General features: G+C 34.3%; 1 protein-coding gene across 7 annotated transcripts in view; it reads right to left on the bottom strand.

Annotated features, from left to right (window-relative positions):
- Positions 1–23,407, bottom strand: part of SNTG1 (syntrophin gamma 1) — a 336,306-nt gene that overhangs the window by 52,412 nt on the left and 260,487 nt on the right. For all 7 annotated transcript variants that reach the window (XM_033057852.2, XM_033057895.2, XM_033057903.2 and 4 more), the window contains one exon: positions 3,553–3,669. In XM_033057852.2, coding sequence (XP_032913743.1) covers positions 3,553–3,669 — 117 coding nt within the window. The remainder of the gene's footprint in view (positions 1–3,552; positions 3,670–23,407) is intronic.

The raw sequence follows: 23,407 nt of genomic DNA, 5'->3' as shown, positions 1-23,407 counted from the left end.
AGGTAACTGTTTTACACAGAAAAATGCATATATAAAATAATTAAATCATGGAAGGGTGGGTATTAAGACTTAAATGAGACAGAAAGGGCTAGATGAATATATTCTGTAAGCAAAGTGTTATGGCAATATCAGAAGCGAGTATAAAATTGCCAAGGAAAACTCAAGCAGAAAATGGGAAAATATTAAAAGTCTCAAAATACAGAAGGCAAAAAATATAATGAAATTGAGGGTATAAATGCAAGAATAATCATCTTAATGGTAAGACACTTTGGACAGTGGCCCATACCCAAAGGAACACAGCTCTATCCTTAAATTTGTTAGGCACAATGAAGAGGTTGATGAAAACATACATTACTGCTTATACAAGATTCAAGATAAATGTTTTGAAAAATATTTGCTTGCACAGCCCAAGGAACAAAATATTATATAAGATCAATTTATCTCTTATCTAAAGAAAAAGTAATCATTAATAGATCAAAATTATTCTGATGTTGCATGGGAAAATTCCATCCCAAACTAATATTTAGTTATAAACATTAAATGGAAAGTCCTCTAGGGAAATCACAGGTATGAATGAAAAATTCAAAACCACAGTGTTATAGTTCCTCTTCTATTAGAGTTTTCTTTATTTGCTGTCATTGTCAAACGCAATCTTCACTATCTTATTGAACTGTGGGTATTAAACCACAAAACTACTCCTTCTCCTATGGACAAAAATATAAATTTCTCACCATGAACTGAAAAATGCAGAGAGGAGTCTTGCTACAGCCCCACTGAGCCCACAACACCCAGTCACAGCAGATGAAGTCATATTGAGGGAAAGTCTTTATTATTGTTCCTGAAGCACAAAGTCATTTGGAGCTATGTTTAAAAATTTACGATAGGCTCCACACCTTGGGAGAAAATACAAGAGCTCCCTCTTCTCCCCTGATTTTCTGCTTTTGTTTGTACCTGTAAAGTGACTTTTTTTCAGGTCAAATGAAAACTCTTTCTGTATGAAGATATGTGCAAAGCAAAAGGAAGTGCAGAATTAAGACACCCATAGAAATTGCTGCACCATTCATTTTTAATGTTTTAATTTAAAATATTGAGCAAAAGAAAGGGTGTTAGTGGTTCTTTCGCAAGTAAATTTCCAATTATAAATTGGAAGAAATTGAAACCAGCAGACTTGACACAATTAATAATTCTAAAGAAGAAAATGTATCAGGAAAAAATAGGAAACACAATAGTAAAAAAAGTAATTTTCTTTTACAATTTCAAAATGCAAATAAGAAACACTAGGATTGCTCCTTTATCTGAACACGGAAAGTAGAAATACTAATGATCAAACAGATAAAAGAAAAGGCTGGCCGAGCCTGTTGATAGACATAATTTAAACACATACCTCTCTAATGTCTTAGATTTTGGCAGAGACTGAGGAAGTATTTCTGTTTGATTTTTTGGTTAAGAAAGTTTGCAGGACATCCCTTCTCAGAAAACAACTTTGTCCAAGTAGTTTATACTGCACATGTAATTAAAACAGTTTTTATTTTAACTACATTTTATGCATCTCCTAAAAAGAAGCTCTGAAACTGCCATTGGAACTTTGTTCATGATACTTTCTATTCCCTGGAAGAGACAAACCTGCAGAATAGCAAACATAACTGTATGTGTAAAAAATTGCATATGAAAAATAGGCTTTTAGAAATTTGCAATTATATACATTAAATGTTGGAACTGGAAGATCTTTAAGATCCTTTCTAACCCAAACATTCTATGATTCTATGTCTTTAAGTCATCTCTGTAGGAACTCTTCCTCTGTCCTAAAAAAAGCATGCTTATCATTCTGCTTCCCTCCTACTCCATGAAGAGAAAATATTTTTCTCTGTGTTTGAACGGTTTTTGTACTTTAGACTAGGAACCAGAATCTGGCAATACAAATTCATCTTGTGCTTGCAGCTGAGCTGAAACAAGAGCTATAAAAACTGAATTTCTTGTCTTACACAATAGCAGCTTGCCAAAATTTTCCTTACTCGCATCACCATGGCTTCCTCATTCCTTCATGGATTCCTCATTTGAACATGTTCCTTTCACACCCATTAATCACCCCTCATCAGACCTTTACCCCCTGCAAGTATATTATTCATATAAATTTATGATTCTTCAGTAAAGAGGTTTGTGGTCTCTTCCATAGTTCTTAAAAAAAAAAAAATCTTCCTTTTGTATTGAACAGGATTTCTCCTCACTGATTCTGATTCTAGTACTCAGAATGGAGTTGGTTTTACTTGACAGTAAAATGCTCAACTAGGTCTGGCAAAGACAGGAGAACTGGTTCTGAACCAAGGCGCTTGTTAGTATAATCTGACATTTTAATCTGATCTTAAAAAATATCCACCAAAAAAACCCCAACTCCCATTAATAGACCTGAGAGAGCCAAAACCCCACACCTCTGAACTAGTCTGCAAACACTGAACACATGAAGTTTTCAGTTCATATTTACTTCCATTCCCCATTCCCATTTAAAAACATGTTTTTTAAACCTTTTGCTAAACGAGCACCAAGAGTTACTGATGATCAATCTAAAGATTTGCAAGATGGCTTTGAGCTACCTCAGGAAGAGTTTACCCCAAGAGGTGGTAGATACCCCATCTCAAAAAACATTCAGGACCAGGTTAGAAAGACTGAGGAACCTGCTCCAGTTGAAGGCATCCCTGCTTATTGTAGGGAGTTTGGACTAGATGACCTTTAAAACTCCCTTTCAACCTAGAGTATTCTATGATTCCTTTTCAGATAGGAAGGATCTACAGTCTGGATCTGACACAGGGCTTAGCAGTAGTCAGAAAGGTCACCCAGTAAACAGGAAAAAATAATCCACGATTCTTCCTGCTGCAGGAATGGGACTGCTACTGTCTCCTTAGCAACTGGCTTAAAAGTTAGCTAGAACATCTTTACTGCAGCTTTGATGTACCATAAGACTGTGAAAGTAAATTGCTGAGTTTAAGACGAGTGCTAAAATTTTGCCCAGTGCTCTCAGTGAGATTCCAATTAAGAAATTTAACTTAAACAATTTCATTTGATTCTCTACCTTCCTTTTGGGTGCCCTCAAGCAGCAAAAACTTACATTCAGGATGGAATCTAAACAGAGACATATTGCCATCTCCACAGCATGTAAAAAGCTTGGATATTTCCCCAAATCTCAGCACTTTCATTGGAAGGATTGTTCAGTATAATCTAAGCATCTTGCTTTGGGCCTGTTCTGTCTGCCAAAGGAAAGTGAAAAGCCCCCTTAAAACATGACCAGATTTCTCTTTTATTTTTCTAAAATTCATTTTCCCCCACTTAAATTGCCCATTTAAGTGGGGGAAAATAAATTCTTGCCTAGATGCTCAATCATCTGATGAAGAGTTGTTTTCTATCCCTTCTACACCGTACACGCTGGAACTTTTCAATGTTGTTCATTGCAGTCCTGCTAGCCCAATGAGTGATACCTCACTATGAAAGAATTGTACACATTACATGGCATTATTTTATTTAATAACATTTATTCCCACTAAGCATCAGAAACATACTTACTGGAGGTGCTATAAATTTATACAGGGACGATCCCCTCAGTGCTAGAAACTTTGGTGTGTACATTCGGTCCTGAAGGGAGTCTTGTTCCCGTTCCTCTGTCCAGCCCATGTAGACTATCTGACAAAAAAATCAACAGTGTTGACAATTTCTCAGAAATTTTCTCGTGTTGCAAGTATTTCACATGCATAAACTGATGTCTGTCAAATTTAACATAGCTGCAAACCTTGAACCCCAGACACAATGTGGTACATTGGCAATTTTTATAAAGGATGCATGTTCAGGTCAATGCGAAAAAACATGAGAAGAAATACTTACTGTGCTAGCAACAACAAAAAACCTAAACCACATACTGCAGGGATGTTAAAGGTGTATTCTACGTATTTGCTGACAGATCATGTCAGTTAAATTTAATGCAAGTGAAGTATAAGGAATCCTAAGTCAAGAAACTGGTATTACACAGCAACATAAATACAGCCTCCAAATGCAAGTTCACAGTTATGTATTAAACAATGTATTTACAAATTTAATTAACAATTAATTTCAATTTTTTTTTTCATTCTCTGAAAATCTCTGTGTAGGAGTTTTGAACCTTTTTGTTTAGAAAGAGGAGATTAGCAGACTGATTTCAGCCACTATTTTGAACAGAATTCATCTACAGGTAAGAAGTAACCAGAATGCTGTAGACCCTTAGCACTACCTGCAGATCTTCTGACACAGATGTTTGAACTAGAACTTATTCCAACTCACTTTAGGATGTAGTTTCCCACCTATCCTATAAAATTTGAGTTATTTAATATAAAATCCATAAAGAGTAGAAGAACATGAATCACCACTATGCCAGCTTCTGGAGAACCACTGAACAGGGAATCACCTCTATGCCAGCTTCTGGAGAACCACTGAACAGGGAGCAGACACATCATTGAACATTTGATTTATAACTGTGCCATTAGTAATAAAATACAGTTTCCAGTGTGCATGGGTACACTACTGCCATGGAAATAGTTCAACCCATATTTCAAACAGTGCTGCTAATGGGATGGATCTATTTTTAAATGCCTCTGTGAAACTGATTTTTACACTAACAAAGAAGGTATGGGACATTCTCTGTCTTAAATATCAGTAATAATCATGCAAAGAAAATGGTAATAATTACGTAAGGAAAAAGTAAAAAAGTCAACAAGTTTGTAAGTGCACCAATGGTATGACTGTCCCTAAAATGAATGTTTTTACTTCATGTTTTATCCTCCCAGATTTTGAATGTTGTGTACTTTTTGAAAATAAATGTACAGTGGTTTATTCCTTTATTTTTGGACAGAGAATTTTCAGCAATTTTTCTTCATGTATTATGCATTAAAATAAACAGTGGGTTTATTGTTTTTCTTTTTCTCTCTTTTATTTTTTTCTTGGGGGTGGCAGAAGAGGTTGTATTTTTTATCATAACATACTGGAAATTATTAGCTTTTTCAAAATCCCCTTGTATAAAATCAACACTACTAGTCTGTCACAGTTTATTAGATATTTTATGGTCTATAAACAGAGACAGGCAGAAGCTCCATTTTTCTCATATGACAGTGACACCTCAATACTTAATTATTTTGTCAATATCAAACACTAAAACTGTCATATAGTCTCAGGTTCAATGAAGAACATGTGTTGAAGTAGCTGCTCGTTTGGCAACTAAATAAGTTTATAAAAGTCAAAAGTAAGACAGATCTGTACCACAATATTCAACTACCAAAAAGGGTGTTAACACCGTATTGTTATGCAATAACAATTAAGAAAGCCATATTCTCTGAAATGTCATTCGTACCTGAATGAAAAACTAATCAGAAGGAAAAAAAAAAACCAAACAAACAACCAAACAATTGACTGGTAAAGAGAAGTTTTGAGTTAGTTCAATTCAATGTTTATTCAAATTTCTCTCATTTCTGCTGTTTCATATTCTATCCTTAAATAAGATCCTCATTCCTCCAACTTGATTGCAGTCTCTAGATCTCAGTGACTGAAGTGGGTTACACAGAAGAGGTATGTAAGTATAAACAAATTGTACTACTATGTGCAGAAGTTTGGCACATTTTTCTATAACTGAAAGTAAATGCATGATCTCTAATTTCTAGGAATTGAGATATCTATGCTTTAAAATTAATTCAATTGAATTCATTTGGTTTAATCTTGATTTGTTTCATTAAAATTGGACACACAGTAAGATATCATCTTGCCTGATGATATTTAATATCACTGTAACACAGTATGTAATCCCTTCTTAGTGTTTTTCTATTTCATATTTCTACATCTACTATTCATCACAATAACAGGATACAGTCACTCATGCTGTGCAGATATATTGATATTCCACATTTGATTGACTCAATACTAAAGTAGCCATGAAATTTAAGGCAATTTCTCCCTTAAATATTTCTCCCTTGCCTCTGTAGATCATGAGGAAAAATTAGATTGATTTTCCAGACAACCTGCTGTACCAAAAGTTTTATTAAGAGAAAAGCATTTCTCCTTCAGACTCAATACCTGCTATTCAACATAGAGAGGACTGTCAAGCAAAGGCTGAATGATTATAACTAGGAATATTTACAAATTTGAGTGCATGTGCATATCCACACGTGTGGATTAAAACAGTATGGGCTATATTCTGGAAAACAAGGCAAAACTAAACAAATACTTGCTACCTATTTTAACAGATAACTCTGACAACTATGATAACTTTCAAGTTCCTAAAGTGATCTCAGTTTATCTAAACATACTAAATTTGTGAAATTAAATAAAATATTGCAATTTTTTATACAATGAAGGTGAGAAACTGTTGAACATTTTCACTTCTGAAGTAAAACAAATGAAATTTTTGAAACATTTCTGTTACTGGGAAACGTTCTGACTTCTAAAAAAAGCTTTGACCTCTAAAAAATTAGAGAAACTTATTGATTGAAAGGGATTGTGACTTAAAAACTTAATAGTTCATGCATATGTACGAAATGAAATATTGGATGAATATAATATATGACTGAGAGTTTTGGACCATATCTCCGTGCAGCTGCACATGTGGACTTGGCACATATGACATTTCATGAGATTGTGAAATTCCAGAAATTTAATTTCTGAAAATAAATGTTTAGCACAGATACATGATAGATGGATATAAATGTTAATCACAAATATACAGTGCATAGCATGTTCCTCTACAAATTCAAAAATCTAGTTAGCTTTTATTTTTATCAAGTTTTTTTCAGTCCCTATATAACTGTTCATTGTTATCAATGAACATGGCAAGCATGGTGAAAACAAATTTTATTTATGATTCACATTCCATTTGAAAGATAATTTTTGCAGTCTTGGTTTCTAACTTACCTCAAGCAGCTCATTCTTCAAAATCAAACGGTGACTTAAATTAGTTAACTTAGTGGCTGCTGGTTCAGTAACAAAGATTCAATAAGTCATTATGGTTTATGAGTTGAATCATGGACAGTTTAAAAAATCTATATTGAAATGATAAATGAAACAGGACAATTTCTTCAGTCAAAAATCCATAATCTTGTAATTTAATATATTCTTAAATCACACAGACATCCTAATCAAGCAAGATAAATTGCCATTTTTTATATCAGTCCAATATATAGCTAAAAATGACTTAAATAGACTTGACTATCATAGAGACTTTTTCAGAGTTTTTACACGGATGTAATTATATTTTAGGAAGAATAGTAAGACAAAAATACAAGAAAATTTCCCCAAAATAAAATGCAACATGTATGGGACATCATAAAAGTGGGGCAATTCAAAGATCAGAACAGATGCATTGACAGTTTTTTATCTTGCAAGTCTGATACTCATACCTACATTATGTGGAACTGTGCTGTAGGGCAATAGGATGAACATGGAATCAGAAGACAAATATGCAGACAACACAGAGGGAAAGTAACGAGGGATGAGAAATTCAGATAATGCTCTCTACCTTGGTTTTAATATAATTATCTCTCCATTTTAAAAATCATATTCTGTATAGTCTAAAAATTCATTACAGTCAATTGTTAGCAGGAAACTAATAAGAACGCACACTTGAAATATGGGAAAAAATGGAAGAAAAAGGGTGGACATAAAGCAATCATTGACAGAACAAATTCTGCTTAGGATTTGGTTTAGGAAAAGGTTTAGGATTTTTATTCTGAGTAAAAAAACAAACAAACAAAAAAAAAACCCTCAAAGTCAACAGAAGAACTAATCACATACAATTTTGAATGGATGCTGGAAAAATTTTGCCCTATTGTAAATGCAGTCAAAATATTTCCTATCCTATGTTATGGGTTTTTGAAAAGCCTGCTAATCTTTCCATAGTTTTTTTGTGTGGATTATTTTTTATCTTCCTCATTAAAAAAAAAAATAAAAAAATTACCTTCCTGATTAAAAAAAAATATCCATTAAAACTTTAGAGCTATTACCAACAAAGATCATCTTCATATTTTGGAACCATTCAACTACAAATATATTATTCCATCTAAGATTGCACATATATCTAACAGCTTAATTTTCTTCTGCGTATGAACACACATTGCCACCTTGCTACCAGACCAAGGCTGAATATAAGTTTTCCACTTGGCTTTGTCTTGTTCTATTTTTGAAATGACCACACAAAAATTGAGGAAATATAATCAGGTCTTAAAGTAAATAGTGTCAGAGAAAATGGAAAATACTTCTTAAACTATGGAAGATGTTTTTTCACTTACAATCCAGATAAATGAAAACTGGTATCAAAGACTGAAAACAAAGTACATTTGTTTTCTTAGCAAATAACATCTTAGCAACAACAGAGCAAAGACAGATGTTTACAATAACAAAACTTGCCTGAACCTCCATAGAGTTCTGTCCAAAATTAACAGTGCTGTTTAAAAAACCTGCATGACAATTTATGCTACAGTCAATATCATCCCATGAGAAAATTTAGCACATTCCCACTAAGGTGTACTGGATCTTGCTAGAAATCAGGATTATATTGACTGCTGCATGCCATCACTGCCTCCACAGGTTTGAAAAATGATGGTTACATTGGATACAGTACAGTTTTCCAAACAGGTAAAGAACTATGTGTTGCTTTTCCAGGTTTCCTCTTGTTATAATCTACTAATCCAGAGAAACATTTTGTCTCACCCATTTGGTTTTTCATCCAGTGCTACATGTTAGTAGTCACAGCTTATTTCAAAGCACTCATTTTACTTATTTAAGACTTCTAAGTAGCTGTTTATTAAAATTAATTCTTCTAACGACAAAGTCAATTTGAACCTTAATTGGGCAACTGTGTGCCTTTGTCAAAATGTCAACATTAGAAGTTGGGATTTTTTGCCTCTCTTAAATTATTCAAGTCAATGCACAATTACGTGTATTTAAAATTCATTACAATTTGAATTTGTTCATTTTAACAGAGGTGATTAGCATTTAGAAAGCACAGACTTTTTCCAAGAAAGACCTTATGCAGCTGTTATTACAAAGATGGATTTGGATGCAAACTGCAGTATTAGATACCCATCTATATTAATTTCGGGAGTGAGTGTGAAATTGTGAGTAGGAATCAGTACAAAAATAGCTCACGCTAGTCCTGTCTTCCAGGACATTGACTGTGCAATTAAAAAGAAAAAAAAATTAAAAAAAAAAAAGAACTAGAGTAGCTAGCTAGCATGTAGAAAACTCCCTGAAATGCACAAGGGATGTGTGCATTTTATACCTCATTAAGCATTTTCCTGCTAAATAGGTATGGTAGCTAGACAATGAAAAAAAACCAATCTTATGTTATCTAAAGTAATCTGCTTTCCTCACTTGACTGGCCCTTCTACTTCTTGCAGACTTCTTTTGCCCACCACACAACTCACTTTCCAAGCAATGTAGCATATTCTTGAGCAGGTTCATTTGATTACCAGGTTTACCACTGAGATTCAGTCCTGATGACATCAGAGTCATTTTACAGCTAACCCAAGAGGCTTCAGATTTTAACTGATACTCTCAACAGAGTAGCTCTCAGCAAACACTTTGAAATGTGCAGGTCTCACACATTTCCTGACTAAAATAATTACTACATCTCACACTATCATCATTCCCCCACTCCTTTTATTGTTGTGTAACTGCAACCAGTAGGATTCTGTTTTATTTTCTGGGGGGAAAAAGAATCAACTTTGATATATGGTCATATTTGAATTCCTGCCTGTTCATTTTTCACCTACTGAATTTAGGAACAGGCACAAGAAGGACTGCAAATTTTAATGCAGGATGAAATTTCTGGGGGCTTTTGAGAGTTTAAAATAGATAACAGTGCAATACAGCAAGCTCAGCACTCAGGTGAAAAGAAAGTAAACATCATTTATTTTAAAGCCTAGTAGCTTCACTGGATTTAAGACTATCTTTTGATTAATAGCATTTTTTTCCTCTTCTAAATGTACACAGCATGCATTTTTCATGCCCTAAAATAAAAATGGGTCAAACAAAATTATTTCAAGTAATCAAGCTGGAGGGCATAACCTCTCCCTTTTGATGAACAACATATCACATGCATCTATTTCACTTCAGGGTAGACTACTGAAAGATGCTGAATTAAGAAAAAATCAGAAGTCACCCGACAGTAATTTTTGATGGTGACACTGAGCAAACAACTGACATACTTATTTTTCTTAAGTACCAGGGTGAGTGAAATATTTACAGAAACATTTAATAACATTCTTAGCTTGTCCCAGGAGTACCTTTCAATAGACTTCAATGACTGGTTACAGATAGTTTTTTGATTTTCTGTTTCTCTGAAAAAGACTGGTAAGCAGAACTTGGACAAGACTAGAGCAATTTAGCTACATGGATGTCTCTGTGAGATCATACTGCTCATGTAGCTGCCTTGCTCACATCCTGAGCTTACTGAACTCAGTCCAAAGGAGATGGTAACAATACACATGGAAGAACCCCAAATGACTGAGTATACATAAAATACAGATGATGGGGAAGAGGTTGTTTGAAATGAATTTCAGTAACAAATGTTTTGAGTTTTCATAGCATCAGAATTAAATTTCTATAGAATTAGATGTTTATATTTCAAAGTGGTCATAAAGCCAGAATAAAATTGCTAATAATCAATGTATACTTAAAGTTTTCTTTAAAGTCTCTGCTGTTGCTATTTGCACAGCAAAATAAACATACCTGAGAGGAATCCCTTTTTTGGTATGAATGACTTCACTAGATCTGACTTAGTAATATTTTTACATCTTTGTGAGAACAAAACTTGAAAATTAGTAGTTCACACATATATGTAAGTATATAAAAGCCTTTTTAGATTTAAAATATTTTATTTAAATACTGCATGGAATCAACATCAATATTCAATAGAAGAAGGCTATTCATGGGTACTTGTTTTAATTCTCATTCTCAAAAATTTAAATGGCAACTGATGAAAATAGCTATTAATGCTTGCAAAACTTCTTTTCCTACTGAGGAACAATAATTTTCATTCCTATCTGATTATCAAAAGAAAAAGATTTCTGCAAACTGAAACTGTCTTTAACACTTTCTCAGGGCTCTCAGAGAGTACAATTACTACTTATAAACTCCCAGAATAATAAAATCTCCAAAAATTGAAACGCTTTAGACAGGCATTACATTGCCTTTCAGAAATTCAATAATTCTTTCAAGCACTCAATGCATGTAACTGAAAAAGTAAATAAGTCAACAAGACGTGAAATTTTATTTTCAAAAGTACAGTCAGATTTCTGCATAAATCCACTTTTTTTTTCAGGTTTCATAATCCATGCTCAGTTAATGAAATATTTTGAATAAGGAGAGCGTGACTGAAGAAGTACATATGGGTTGCATTTTTTTTCCCTTACCAGCAGCACAATTTTGCTGTGAGAAAGAAGGTTCTAGGAAAGGTCAGCTGATGGATAGGTAAATGGTTTTTTGTAATGAAAGAGCAATTTATGCAGCTTCAGGGAAAGTTTTTAATTTCTATTATTTTTCCACCAATGGAAGGACTGCACTATTACAACAAACTAAACCATTACCTGAACCCAACTTTCATGTTAGAGATAATGAAGTAATTATTAGAGTAAATTAAAAACCCAACAATATCATGGAATCCTTCAATGAGTAATGACTGTTGCAATCAGAAACGTGATGGTAAGTGATGCATGGCACTGTTGGGTATGGTGTAGTCAGTATTTACAACTGTTAATGGGGACAATTGCCTCTTTTAAGCAAAGTTAGTTGTTGAATTTTCTTATTTTATTTAACTTCCTGCTCATTGTATCTCCAGCAATCAGTGCATGGAAACAAAGTTCAGTGAGAAAAGGGAAATAACAAAGAAGCCTTTCTAGTGGAGAATAAGTCAGAAAAAACTGAAGACCACACAGCTGTCCTACAGAATACAGAAACCTGCAGATGAGAAATTTTGCTGCATCTGCACAATGCCTTTGGAGAATCAATGTTACCATTGCCAGTAACTAACAGGGAAAAAAAAGCCCAATTGGTGGTATACAATTTTAATCAAATCAATAAAGAATACTCCCTAAGGTAATTTTGTCTCTCATTAGTTATAGCAAATAATCTTTTGTCTAAGGATTTCACAGTTTTCAACATCATTAAGCAATAGCTCTATTTAAGCTAATTTCTAAATAAAAAATGACAATAATTCTTCTTTATTTATAAAAAATGAACAATGCAGAAAAACTTCAAATCATATCATGTAGTAAGAAACTGTAATTTAATATAATAGAAGTAATTCTTTTTTATTAGAAAAAATACACAAAATCAACACTTATAAAATTACCTTCCTTTAACTCAAAAGGTATTTCAAATATATCTGTAAAAGAAGACTAATTTTGAAAAAAATAAATTTGAACAGATAAAACCTGTATTTAAATAAACTGGTCCCAAAGATCTTCCACTACAGCTGAATAATGTTATGCATCACTGCTTTTCTCTTTCACCTGCCTTCAGAATTTGAACTGTCAATCACAAGAGCCTGAAAAATAAGCTTTTTATATAAAAACAAATAAATACTCTGTGGTTGAAATCCAAGGTAGGTACTTTGCTAGATCTAGAAAAAGAGATTTACTCACTATGTCTGTTTTTTAGCACTATGGCAAAGAAATTATGTAGCAAAGCACCACTGATGCCTTTTAGCATTTTTTAAATACTCAATTATTTCTCTTGATGAGAGATGTTATGAAATCTCCACTCTTAAAGACAGTCACAATATGATGGGAGAAAGTCCAGAGCAATCTGATTTACGTAGGCTGTTCTCTTCCAGGACTCTGACCAGATGACCCACAAAAACTCATCCAATATAAATTATTCTGTGATCTCAAAGCAGCCATATCTGTCTTGGAATCTGCTTTAAAGTAGTCTTGACTTACTGCTCTTAGAAAAACAGCTACAGCATTGTCTTCATTATAGTTCCACATTATTTCATTATTATATACAAACCATATGCAGTAGTTTCACATTTCATAATCCATCTGCAGACGCCTAGGATTTTCTAAACATCACCACTTTTTTTTCTACCCTAATTTTCAGAATGTGTCAAGTTTCTCACTGGAGATTTCATCCTTAAAATACACTCAGTAAAGGCATTTTTAGTACAGATTGCTTGCAGGTAAAGTACCCTTGAGATTGACCATTGTTCACAAGAAGCAATGAAAAATGTATCTTATCACCCCTTCTCAATTGTAAACAAGGGGAAGGAAGGTTAGGATTTGTGAAGGACCCTGATACCCTACAGAGATAGAAGAGAGAGGGAAAAAGGAGGTGAGGATCAGATGAGACAAAATTTGCACGTAAAGGGCCAAAGTAATAATATATAACTTGCATTCTTACGCAGTCTTAAAGTAAACAAAATACTTCTTTGATTATGAAGAAAGAAGGAAAAATGAAGCTACTCCAGAATGACTTTAAACATCAGTTTGCAAACAGTGGTATTAAAATACAAATGTTTTGAGAAAGAGAACCAGAATGCCGCCTCATTCTGAGAGAGCAAGGCAAGGTAGAGGACAACCACTGCTAAAATACCCCCTTCAGAAGCTAAAAAAAAGTCTTAAGGGATGATTAGATGAAGAACATGATATTCAGTATGTTCTATATACTATTATTTTCATGCTTCTCTCCATATTTTATTTATTAACCACATGGATTTTTGGTTTTGTTATACTATAGACAGTTTTAATTTTCCTGGTGTTTAAATTTAACCTAGGCTACCCTGAGGGTTTTATAGCTGGTCACATGCCAATAGCCTGTGGCAGAGAGCTAGTAGTGGTGGCCATAACATTTACTGAACTCATGTTGCACTTACTTTTTGACAGTGGGGTGATGCCTGTAAGTAGCTGATTTGTCTCTAGCATCTCAGTATTTCCATGGATTTTGCAGTTTAACTGGAAAATCTGTCTTTAAAAAGTACCAAGTGAAACTCATTTTGCAGTAACAGAGCTTTCTTCCACTCATGCAATTTTTTTTTTTTAATACAAATTGTCCCACTATCATGAGAAATGGAGAGGTGTAACCCATAAAATTAAGATTGAGTCCTGAATGAAGCCCAAATTTCAGTAAAAGCGGTTGAGGTTCTTTATCCACAGAGTTCTACTGAGAGGCAAGCAAGCTCCTTCACCCATAGAAAGATAACATAAAAACTCCCCTGAGGGTGCCATCTGTGTGATTGAAGAAGAAATCTTGGTGAAATAATTCAAGGCCCTGTGAGCTGCAAACAGTGACCTGCAGGAACATTATTTAACAACTGATGGATGTAAACTCATAATTAATACTTAGCCAGAAGTCACTCATTGCACAGAGAGCATCTTTTCTTTCAAGTTTTTTTTTGCAGTCTCAGAGGTCTGGATGCTATTTGCATAATAGGATCAGTTCCTCTTCTTTCCCACTGTCTGAGCATGGTTTTGAACAGCAGCCTGCTTCAGCAGGAGGGGAAGCAGAGGCGGCTGCATTATTCCACCTACTGCCATCAGGGCAGGCGCGTGGGAGCAATAGGTTGGAGTGACGAGTGACTATTGTTTCCACTAAGCAAGTACTACAAACAGTAGGCTGTTAAACAAATAATGGGAAGCAGCAGGACTTCTGGATGCATATTTGCAGAAAGCAACGAGACACTGTAAACTGCTGTATCTTGATCCTGCTGGAGTTTGTGTCTACTCTTGAGTTGGCTCGGGTGACTCTGGTCACTCAGTACTTACACACGACCAGAGCCGTCAAGGTGGAGACCTGTTTTAGAGTAAGAAGCCCAGGCACAGAATTGCCTACCTATTTACACCTCCTCAGACATTCAGATCTGCACATTCTACATAAGTAGACTTGTTCAGTTCTGGTTATTTTTCCAAACCCAGCATTGCTGAGAGATATTCCAACAAGAAAAAATTTTCTTATCAAAAAAATAAATAATTTTGTCAGTTGTCAGCTCCTGAGTATAGTTTTTATGACCTGACACTGCTAAATCTCTATTTGCTGTGTCATAAAATATGACAGACTTACTGAGTTTTGCTTCCAAAAATACTAAGATTGAAAGCAAATATTTTCTAATATGTTAAACATATAATAGATATTCCTCACTGAACAGTATCTCCTTACCAGGACATACAACTCTTTGAAAAGATAAAAAAGTGTTACAATATTATGCATTTCTAGGGGATGTTTCTGCATTTGCAAATAACTACATTTTAAAACATTTTTACAGTTTCCATTCACACATTTTCATTGATTAATACTTCTCAGTGTTCTTTTTTCCTTCTTCATTTGTAGGTAACCCATAAATTGTCAATTGCTTTTTACTATTATATACATCAACTATTTTCTGAAATTCAGGTAGCAAATCTGTCACTGGTCCCGTGGACTATTATTGTGATGAGAGAGAAAAGACAAACGACCACCTGCAGTCCACAGAGTTCTGTTTAACCACTGTTCTTAGACATTCAAGAGAACAAATATTTTTTCCTATCAGAAACTATGATTTGAAGCACCAATCAACAGCACAGATGTAAAGTAAATAATGAGAAAAATGAAATATAATTCATTTCTCTTGAAGTAAACTGTAATTAAATATATTTTATTTATGCTTTTTTGAGTCTCATGTGGTCCTCCAATAGAAAATCTATAAAAGTATACGATTCATTGATTCCAATTAATTACTTTAGATGATACAATTCACCAAGGAATAATGTGTGTAGAGGCTTACTGAACACCTTCCTTCTAGTATACTAAAATTAATGTTATTCCTGGGAACTTTTACACTCAATTTATGCAATAAAAGAGACATTGCAATAAAGCATTGCAACAGTTTTATTTCTAGCCTCAGCCTCCAATGAAAATTACAATTTAACCAGACAGAACAAATTCATGTCTGGTAAGCTGCAGATATTAACAATTTCTTATTTAAGGTAAGGCTAGACGAAAAGAAAGTTTCCCCTACTTAATTTTTCTAAGTATAACTGGGAAAAAAAAAAAGAAAAAGAAAAAAAAAAGGAAAAAGAAAAGAAAGACCTATTCATTTTGTGGATATCACAGAATATGCCGAATTGGAAAGGACCCACCAGGATCACTAAGTCCAGCTTCTGGCCCTGCACAGAGCACCCCTAAGAACAGCAGCATGAGCCTGACAGCATTGTCCAAATGCTTCTTGATGTCAGACAGGCTCAAGATGGTGACTCTGTTTCCCAATTTTTCTTATTTTCTCTCTTTGTTACCACTTTTCAGGACATATGCATCATTAAGGCATCTATTTCCAATCAAGAATGCTGAAACTTGCTTCCTGTCCTCCTGCTTTGTTAGCCTGTTAGGATAGTAGCTATCCCATCCAACAAAAACATACATGAAAAAGATGGAAACATTCATTCTAATAAAATAAAAGGTCCTTTTTTTGGTTTATTCCAGTCTCAGACATCATAAATATCCAACTCCTACACAAAATCTGTCTGTGAAATTGCAGGCGTCCCTTCCTCTGGTCCTATTCATGTTACATATTCCAGTTCTTGGGTAAATGGCAATATATCAGATCCAAATATATTTAGAGATTTAAAGTAGGATTTAGTCATGTCATGCATATAAATAGAAGACAGGGTAAAATGACACAATAAAAGTAATGCCTTTGATTTTTATTTAAACTCAGTGGTTTCTCACTGTCTCACCTCATCGTAGATACAGAATTACGCTTCTGGGGAGAAAAAGTATTTGCTCATGTCATACTGTTATGACAAAACAGGAAGAAATTATTCATTTGATTAAATCTGCTAGGGCATTCTGATTCACAGCACCTCGGGATGCATTCAGACAGGACCAATTTTTATTAAGATGTTAAGATCACCCTGTCACAAAGGGTAGCAGTTGAACGGATTATGTATTGTAACCTAGAAATTATAGTGCTCACAGAGTCAATGTGTCAGACCTGAATCTTTCCTCTTCTAACCTAACCACCAACCCAAAAGTCGAGTATATGATCCTGTTAAAGCTATGGCACTGTACATAAAAACACACAAGACGTGTGGTGTTGGAACCCTGGAAAATGAGAGTTCTGAACTTTCTGTGCTGTCAGGCACTGATCCCCAGGAAAACACTTCTTTTGACCAGAGGCCTTGGAGAAGGCTTCCAGAACTGAATGACAGAACTAGAATAACTGGTGTATAGTTGAATGGAGATGTGTAGTGTCACGTGGTGTAAAATTTAGAATTTGGGATTTTAGAATATAGCAATATGTGGAAGGCAAGATGGAGGTTTTAGGGTGGGGCTTTCTTTCTTCTTGACCTTTTTTTTCATGGGTCTAGGTGGGATCTTGTTTAATTGGATAGAAAATGCCACACTGCAGGTCACAGGTTTTTGGTCATTGGGTCAAACATAAAAATAATTTAGGTGTTAGTTCTTAATTAGAAACCCTAGATTTAAAAGACCTTGCAATGAGGGAGATACATCATCATTTTGCCATTTTTAGCTTGTTAGCCAGAAGTGCTGTAGCACTCACCGTAACATAGATAAGAATTAATAAACATCTGGTACGAACATGAAATTACGTCTCTCAAGCTTTTAATCCCAACTCTGGCAGAACAGAAAAAGAAGATAAAAAACAATACTGTGGGATCAGAAAGAACCTGTATTCACACTCAAGAGTGTAAAAACCAGGTGAAGGATCTGGTAAGAGCACCTTAATCTCAAAAGCAGTAGATCAGGCTGTCCACTTACCAGTTAAATACATAGTCATCACCCAAAAACAGGCATAAATATATGATTTTTAAATACACATGTATTTATTTATTTATGTGTTTACCTGTCTACTTATTTAGAGTAATAATGTAAAATAACTAGTAATGCTTCTTCCCAAACCCAAAAGTAAGTAACATTTTTTTATTTACTTATCAATTTATTGTGTAGTTGTGGTACATATTTGTTCATTTCAGTCACTTTGAAAGGTCTACAATGGAGCAAGGCATTTAGAACCAAGGAGATTATCTAAACATATTTCTAAACATTTCTACCCTTTTTTTTCCACCTGTCCTATTTAAACCTTTAGTGGAGATACAGTATATTCACCCTTGTATTGACTAAAGTATGAACACACAGCCAACGCAGATCTGGTCATTGAATTTGGTTAGGACAAACTATCCTTACTGAAAAGAATTTTCAGGGAGAGATATCAAGACTGAAGATGGGGGAAAAAAAGCTAATACTTGTAACACTAATAAGTTAGTACTACAAAAAATTACAAGAAAATAAACGAGAAAAATATGTAAATGATGATGAAATTCTACTTGAGGTAAAATTGAATTTGCTGGACATGCAGAAATTATTTGATGCACAGCTTGAGACTTATATTTTGAGATTTAAATAAGAACTTGATCTAATCACTCTTTGGTATCATCTAAATTTCCAGCAGGTGTCCAAATTACTTTCATCCTCTCATGAGCTATAAGGTATGCAGCCCTAGGACAGAAGCATTGCTATCCAATAAGTGCACCAAGTGACTCACAACATGAATGTTATCTAGCTCATCAGGTAATCGACTAGCTTCAGGAAGCTGTCTGACCTTCCTCTCAAAAGTCAACATGGTTTCCTCAGCCTAAAATCTTTAACAATCTACCGTGTGTATTGCCCTTCTAAAATTTTTATGCCCTGAAGTTCAAAAGCTATTCTAGACTACAATGTAAAAGGAAGAAAAAAACTTTTATTGGCCACAGGAAGCATAGTTTTTTGTAACAGAGACTGCCTCAGAAGCATCTAAAACAATTACAGAAACTGCTCAGGGAAAAAACATTTCATGACAACCATAGAAACTTTTTGATATAGATAGATATATAGATAGACAGAGATAAACAGTTTATTTTACAGAAAGCTCAATAAAGTATCAATAAGCAACATAAGCCTTTCAAGGGTATTTTATGCAGCAATAATCCATGCTGAGTGCCATATATGTCTGAGAATGGCAGGGAATTAGCCCAACACAATTTACACCCTATTGTGCACTTCTGCTTAATTTAACAGCAAGAATTCCGCTTCCCCTGTGTGGTTCTATAATCATCTAACAATAGAAGTTTTATTCCAGAGATTTTCCTTCAAAATGATCCTGATCAAATCCTTACTGTGACAACAGATGGTGACAGAGCAGATGTATCATTGGATCTGAAAGTTCAGTAACTGTCAGTCAAGAGCTGCAGGATGGCTACTCTGAGGCACCACAGAACAGAATATTGGAAAATAATTCATCCAACAGTCATGCAAAATTAGGAAGAAAAAAAAGAAAGAAAACAAAATACAATAAGGAATGGGAATGAACACACTGCTCTAAATGTACTTCTAGAACAGACTTGACTTCTTCCGGGGACATGTCATATTTCAGAACTCTCTGTTTAATCATTGCATTTTAAAAATACCAGTACAATAGCAATGGAGCCTATTACTCTGCAATTAGTAATTAGAAAAGAAAGTTATGTGTTGTATTTCATACAGGTGTTTATCAGTAGAACAGATGTTGTCCTGTCAGTCCTATCAATTCACCTGAGCAATGGCATTCACCTTTTCAGATGCAATAGAGATGCAACACATCTGCAGCAAACAACACTGGCTTGATTGACAGGCAAGACACTCATCATGACATTTGTGAGTACTCACCTTTATACAGTACATATAAGTTAGGTTTTGTTAAAAAAACTCACTGAGTCAAACTTTTAGAATTGATTTTAAATGAGATTGTTCTAACTGTAGAACTTTAATAAAACTGGAAAACACCCTATTAAAGTGGAATATAAACATAGCTGATCTGGTACAACTGTGTATAGTTGTTTTTTATTAAAGCATAGAAGAAGTAAAAGAAAATGGGCATAACTATGTATATTTGTGAATGCCATCAGATGTATCCTATTACCCCATTCTTGACCATCAAGAATGCAAAATGTCTTCAAAACAACAGGGGTCCTGACTGCACAATGATACTCCAGTTTCTGGCCTTAGTGTGGTATCAGTTAATTATGCCATGACCTTGTTTCAAAACTGAGTTAAACACAGTTAAATAATCCTTTTCATTCTCACATGATTCTTGTTATTAACTGTCAACTTTTAATAGACCAGCTACCAGTTCTTTTTCCATAAAGCAGGAAAATTCTAGAGGGACACATTATCCTTAAAAGCTAAAACTAATAAAAATTTCCTATCGTCTGTAGATACAAATATTTCAAAAATTCTCATGCTGCCTGTGTAATGAAGAGAAATAGTATTCAACAAAAAAGGATTATAATATTTTTATTATATTAAATTTTTAATTAATATTATTCTATTATTATAATATTCATTCTTCCCCATTATACTTTTTTTGTGAATGAAACATATGAAAGGTGGAGCGTCATTGCCTTTGTGTTCATCCTAATAGAGATGAAACATACAGTATAGGAAAATGAAGTTTTATATACACTCCTCTGCCATGATATTTTTATCTGTTTCATGTGAAACCTTAAGATTTGACTGTTGCCCACGTAGTACAGAAGCAAGTGTCTATTTATTACATTTGTGAACATGTATGTAAACATAGCCATGTGCCGTAATCAATGAAATGAAAAATCAACTCCCTGAATTTGCCACGTGCGGTATCTGCTTTTACCACTGCCTTGCTGAGTGAAATAAGTTAAAATGGGAATAAGAAAGTTATGAATTTCCCAGCTGCAATTTATGAACATTTTACTTACTTGTTCACGTAGGGACAGGAAGAGGTGAGCTGCAGGCCAGACTAAGATTTAGATCTAAGCCTTGAATTCCACTGTGTACCTAAGCCAGATGTTGCTAATGCATCCTCCTGGCATGGCAACCAGTTAAAGACAAATCCTAGTGAATCCCAAATAACGACTGAGAGTTATAATGTGTAGTAAAATCTCTAGTAGCTGTAGGCTACATTTGGTTTCTCACCCTGAAAAGGATCAGAAGGTTTTATAAGGACTGTCTGATGTTCATTTCTCTAGATGCTATCAAGCTGATTTTCAGCCGAGATCAGCACATTTGCAAATTCATGGTGGATAATAAAAAGATTAGGAACTGAAAAGGAATGGGCAGTGCTTGTTCTCATTACACCACCACAGTTTACTGACCTGTCATTTGGAAAGTGCTATGCTGCCTTTCACAACTCACCTGCCTACTGACGGCTCTCACAGGAGCTGACATTTGCTGCAATCAGCATAACAGCTCAACAGAGGGCAGAAGTTCCAAGAGAAGAAAACATGCCCATGTTTCTAGTCCCATCTTGGCTGATCAACTAGAGATGCCTCTGGCTGAAGACTTTAAATATTCCATTCTTTATGCCTCTCTTCTACGAGGTTTATATCAATTTTTCTCTGAATTTATGTAAATTTTGTCTACAACATCATATTTTTTAGTGCATATTTGAAATGCATTGTAAATTTTGAGTCCATTTTTTTTTCTCAATGACTTGCTATTATTCTCTTAAATGTTACTATTTACATCTAATGCATGCACTTCCAATACAGAAAGCACAACTAATTTTCTATTTTTTACCATTTCAAGTGTTCTTTTCATAACTGCCAACTAAGAGAGGGGAAACTTTATTTCCCTCTTGTCCCACAATCTTCAAAATGTTTTTTTTTTGTCTGTGGGGGTCCTCTTCCAGCATTTTTTGCATCATCTTTCCACCACTATTAAATGTACTACCACCATTCAAAAAACATCTTATTGCTTCATGCTGTCCAAAGAATTACCACCTTCTTATCAAGACCCATCATCTTTGATCTTTAAACTTTAATTAATATATCTTATCTTTCTAACGATTTTCCAGACAAACCTACTTTCACAATTACTTCATTAAAGGAAAGCTGCCACACTATGTGCTGTCAACAAGTATTTTCTAACTACTTTTTCTTCTATCTTTTTAACTTGCTGTAACATTGAAATGTTTGGATTACACTGTTGGAGTTACACCATCTTATGCAGTTACATTTGTTTCCTCATTGTTATGCTAATGGGTCTTTCTGTGCTCCTATTTTCTTCTCCATATCTAGAATATTTTCATGAAGGAATCCTAAGGGTTGGTTCCCTGACTCTAGTTTGACAACTGCCTTCCTTCTTTACTTAACTAATTAAAATCCACATATATATGTATAAAAAATTCTTAGTGAAAATAACCTTCAATTACCCTGCTAGTGCTCATTAAAAAAAACCCATGGGTATTTGTTAAGTTAAATTAAATATGCACACACTTTTTTCTTTTAAAAGCATAATAGGATGAAGACAGCTTTCAATTAATGATGTGCTTGCAGAAAGAAATTAAAACTAGCTGTTCAACCTCTTAGACAAAAAATTATTTTATTTTAAAAAAAATCAAAACCAAAAGAGTATTCGAGTTGGTATTCTAATTTTTAGAAAAATGATGTGTTGACATAACAAGTAAAAAGTCCTGTTTCTTTCCTGCATAACATGTTAATATTTGCTGCACATGAAGACAGAAATTAACCTTGCATCTGTGTGGCTTTTTCTTATTTTACTCAAAAATATTCTTTAACTATTTCACTTAAATTAGGTGATTTTTCCTAACCTGTTTTATGATAAAAACTGCAACCCTCTCTCTGTAAGCCCAAAGGGAAAACTGGGTTTTAATTCAATGTTCCCTAAAATTTCAGACATCCACAGATAAGTAAAACTTTTTCTTCTCCAGTATTTGACAGGCAGCAAGACCTTACCAGTCTCACTGCCCATCAAATCAGCCTCTGTCTCCAGTTTGACCTTTTGGCTGAGTTTCTTGAAGTGCTCCCCAGTAATTCCTTTGGAGCATAATGATTGGTGCTCATGAGATGAATGCATTAAAATTGCAGGCTGTCCTGACAGACAGCATGGCCAAAAAGCTATTCAAGCCAGGAAAGGTATTTTTGCTTTTTGCAGGATTTCTAATGAAGAATAAAATGCCTTGTTGACCCCATGTGTCAAGGGTTCCAAAACAGCAGAGATCCTTGAATTAGATGTTAGTGTGGTGGGACATTATAACTGCTGTTTATTTTTTTTTTGTCTTTATTTTTTACAGAAATAAAAGCAAAGAGGTAAATTCAGGGTGGATCATAACAGTGAAAATGGAGCCAGTTAACTGCTTTCTGCTCAGTAGGCACTATCAATTTCCTTCCTTTGAGATAGGAGCATATCTTTGCACTCTCTGCATCTGATGTTATATAAACTGTTATGAAAATTCCCAAATGCAAATACTAACTTCATTTATTGTAGCTTCATTTATACTTACCCATATAGTTATTATTATTAATAATATTAGTAGTATTATATTATTTTAATTTTTTACATTCATGGATCTTCTCAAGAAGAAAACAGAAAACAAAATAGAAATATATCCCTCCTTTGTGACTTA

Source organism: Catharus ustulatus, chromosome 1 (genome assembly GCF_009819885.2).
Source record: "Catharus ustulatus isolate bCatUst1 chromosome 1, bCatUst1.pri.v2, whole genome shotgun sequence".
Classification (NCBI taxonomy): domain Eukaryota; kingdom Metazoa; phylum Chordata; class Aves; order Passeriformes; family Turdidae; genus Catharus; species Catharus ustulatus.
Note: the sequence above shows the minus strand (reverse complement) of the source record. Positions and strands in the feature narration are given on the sequence as shown.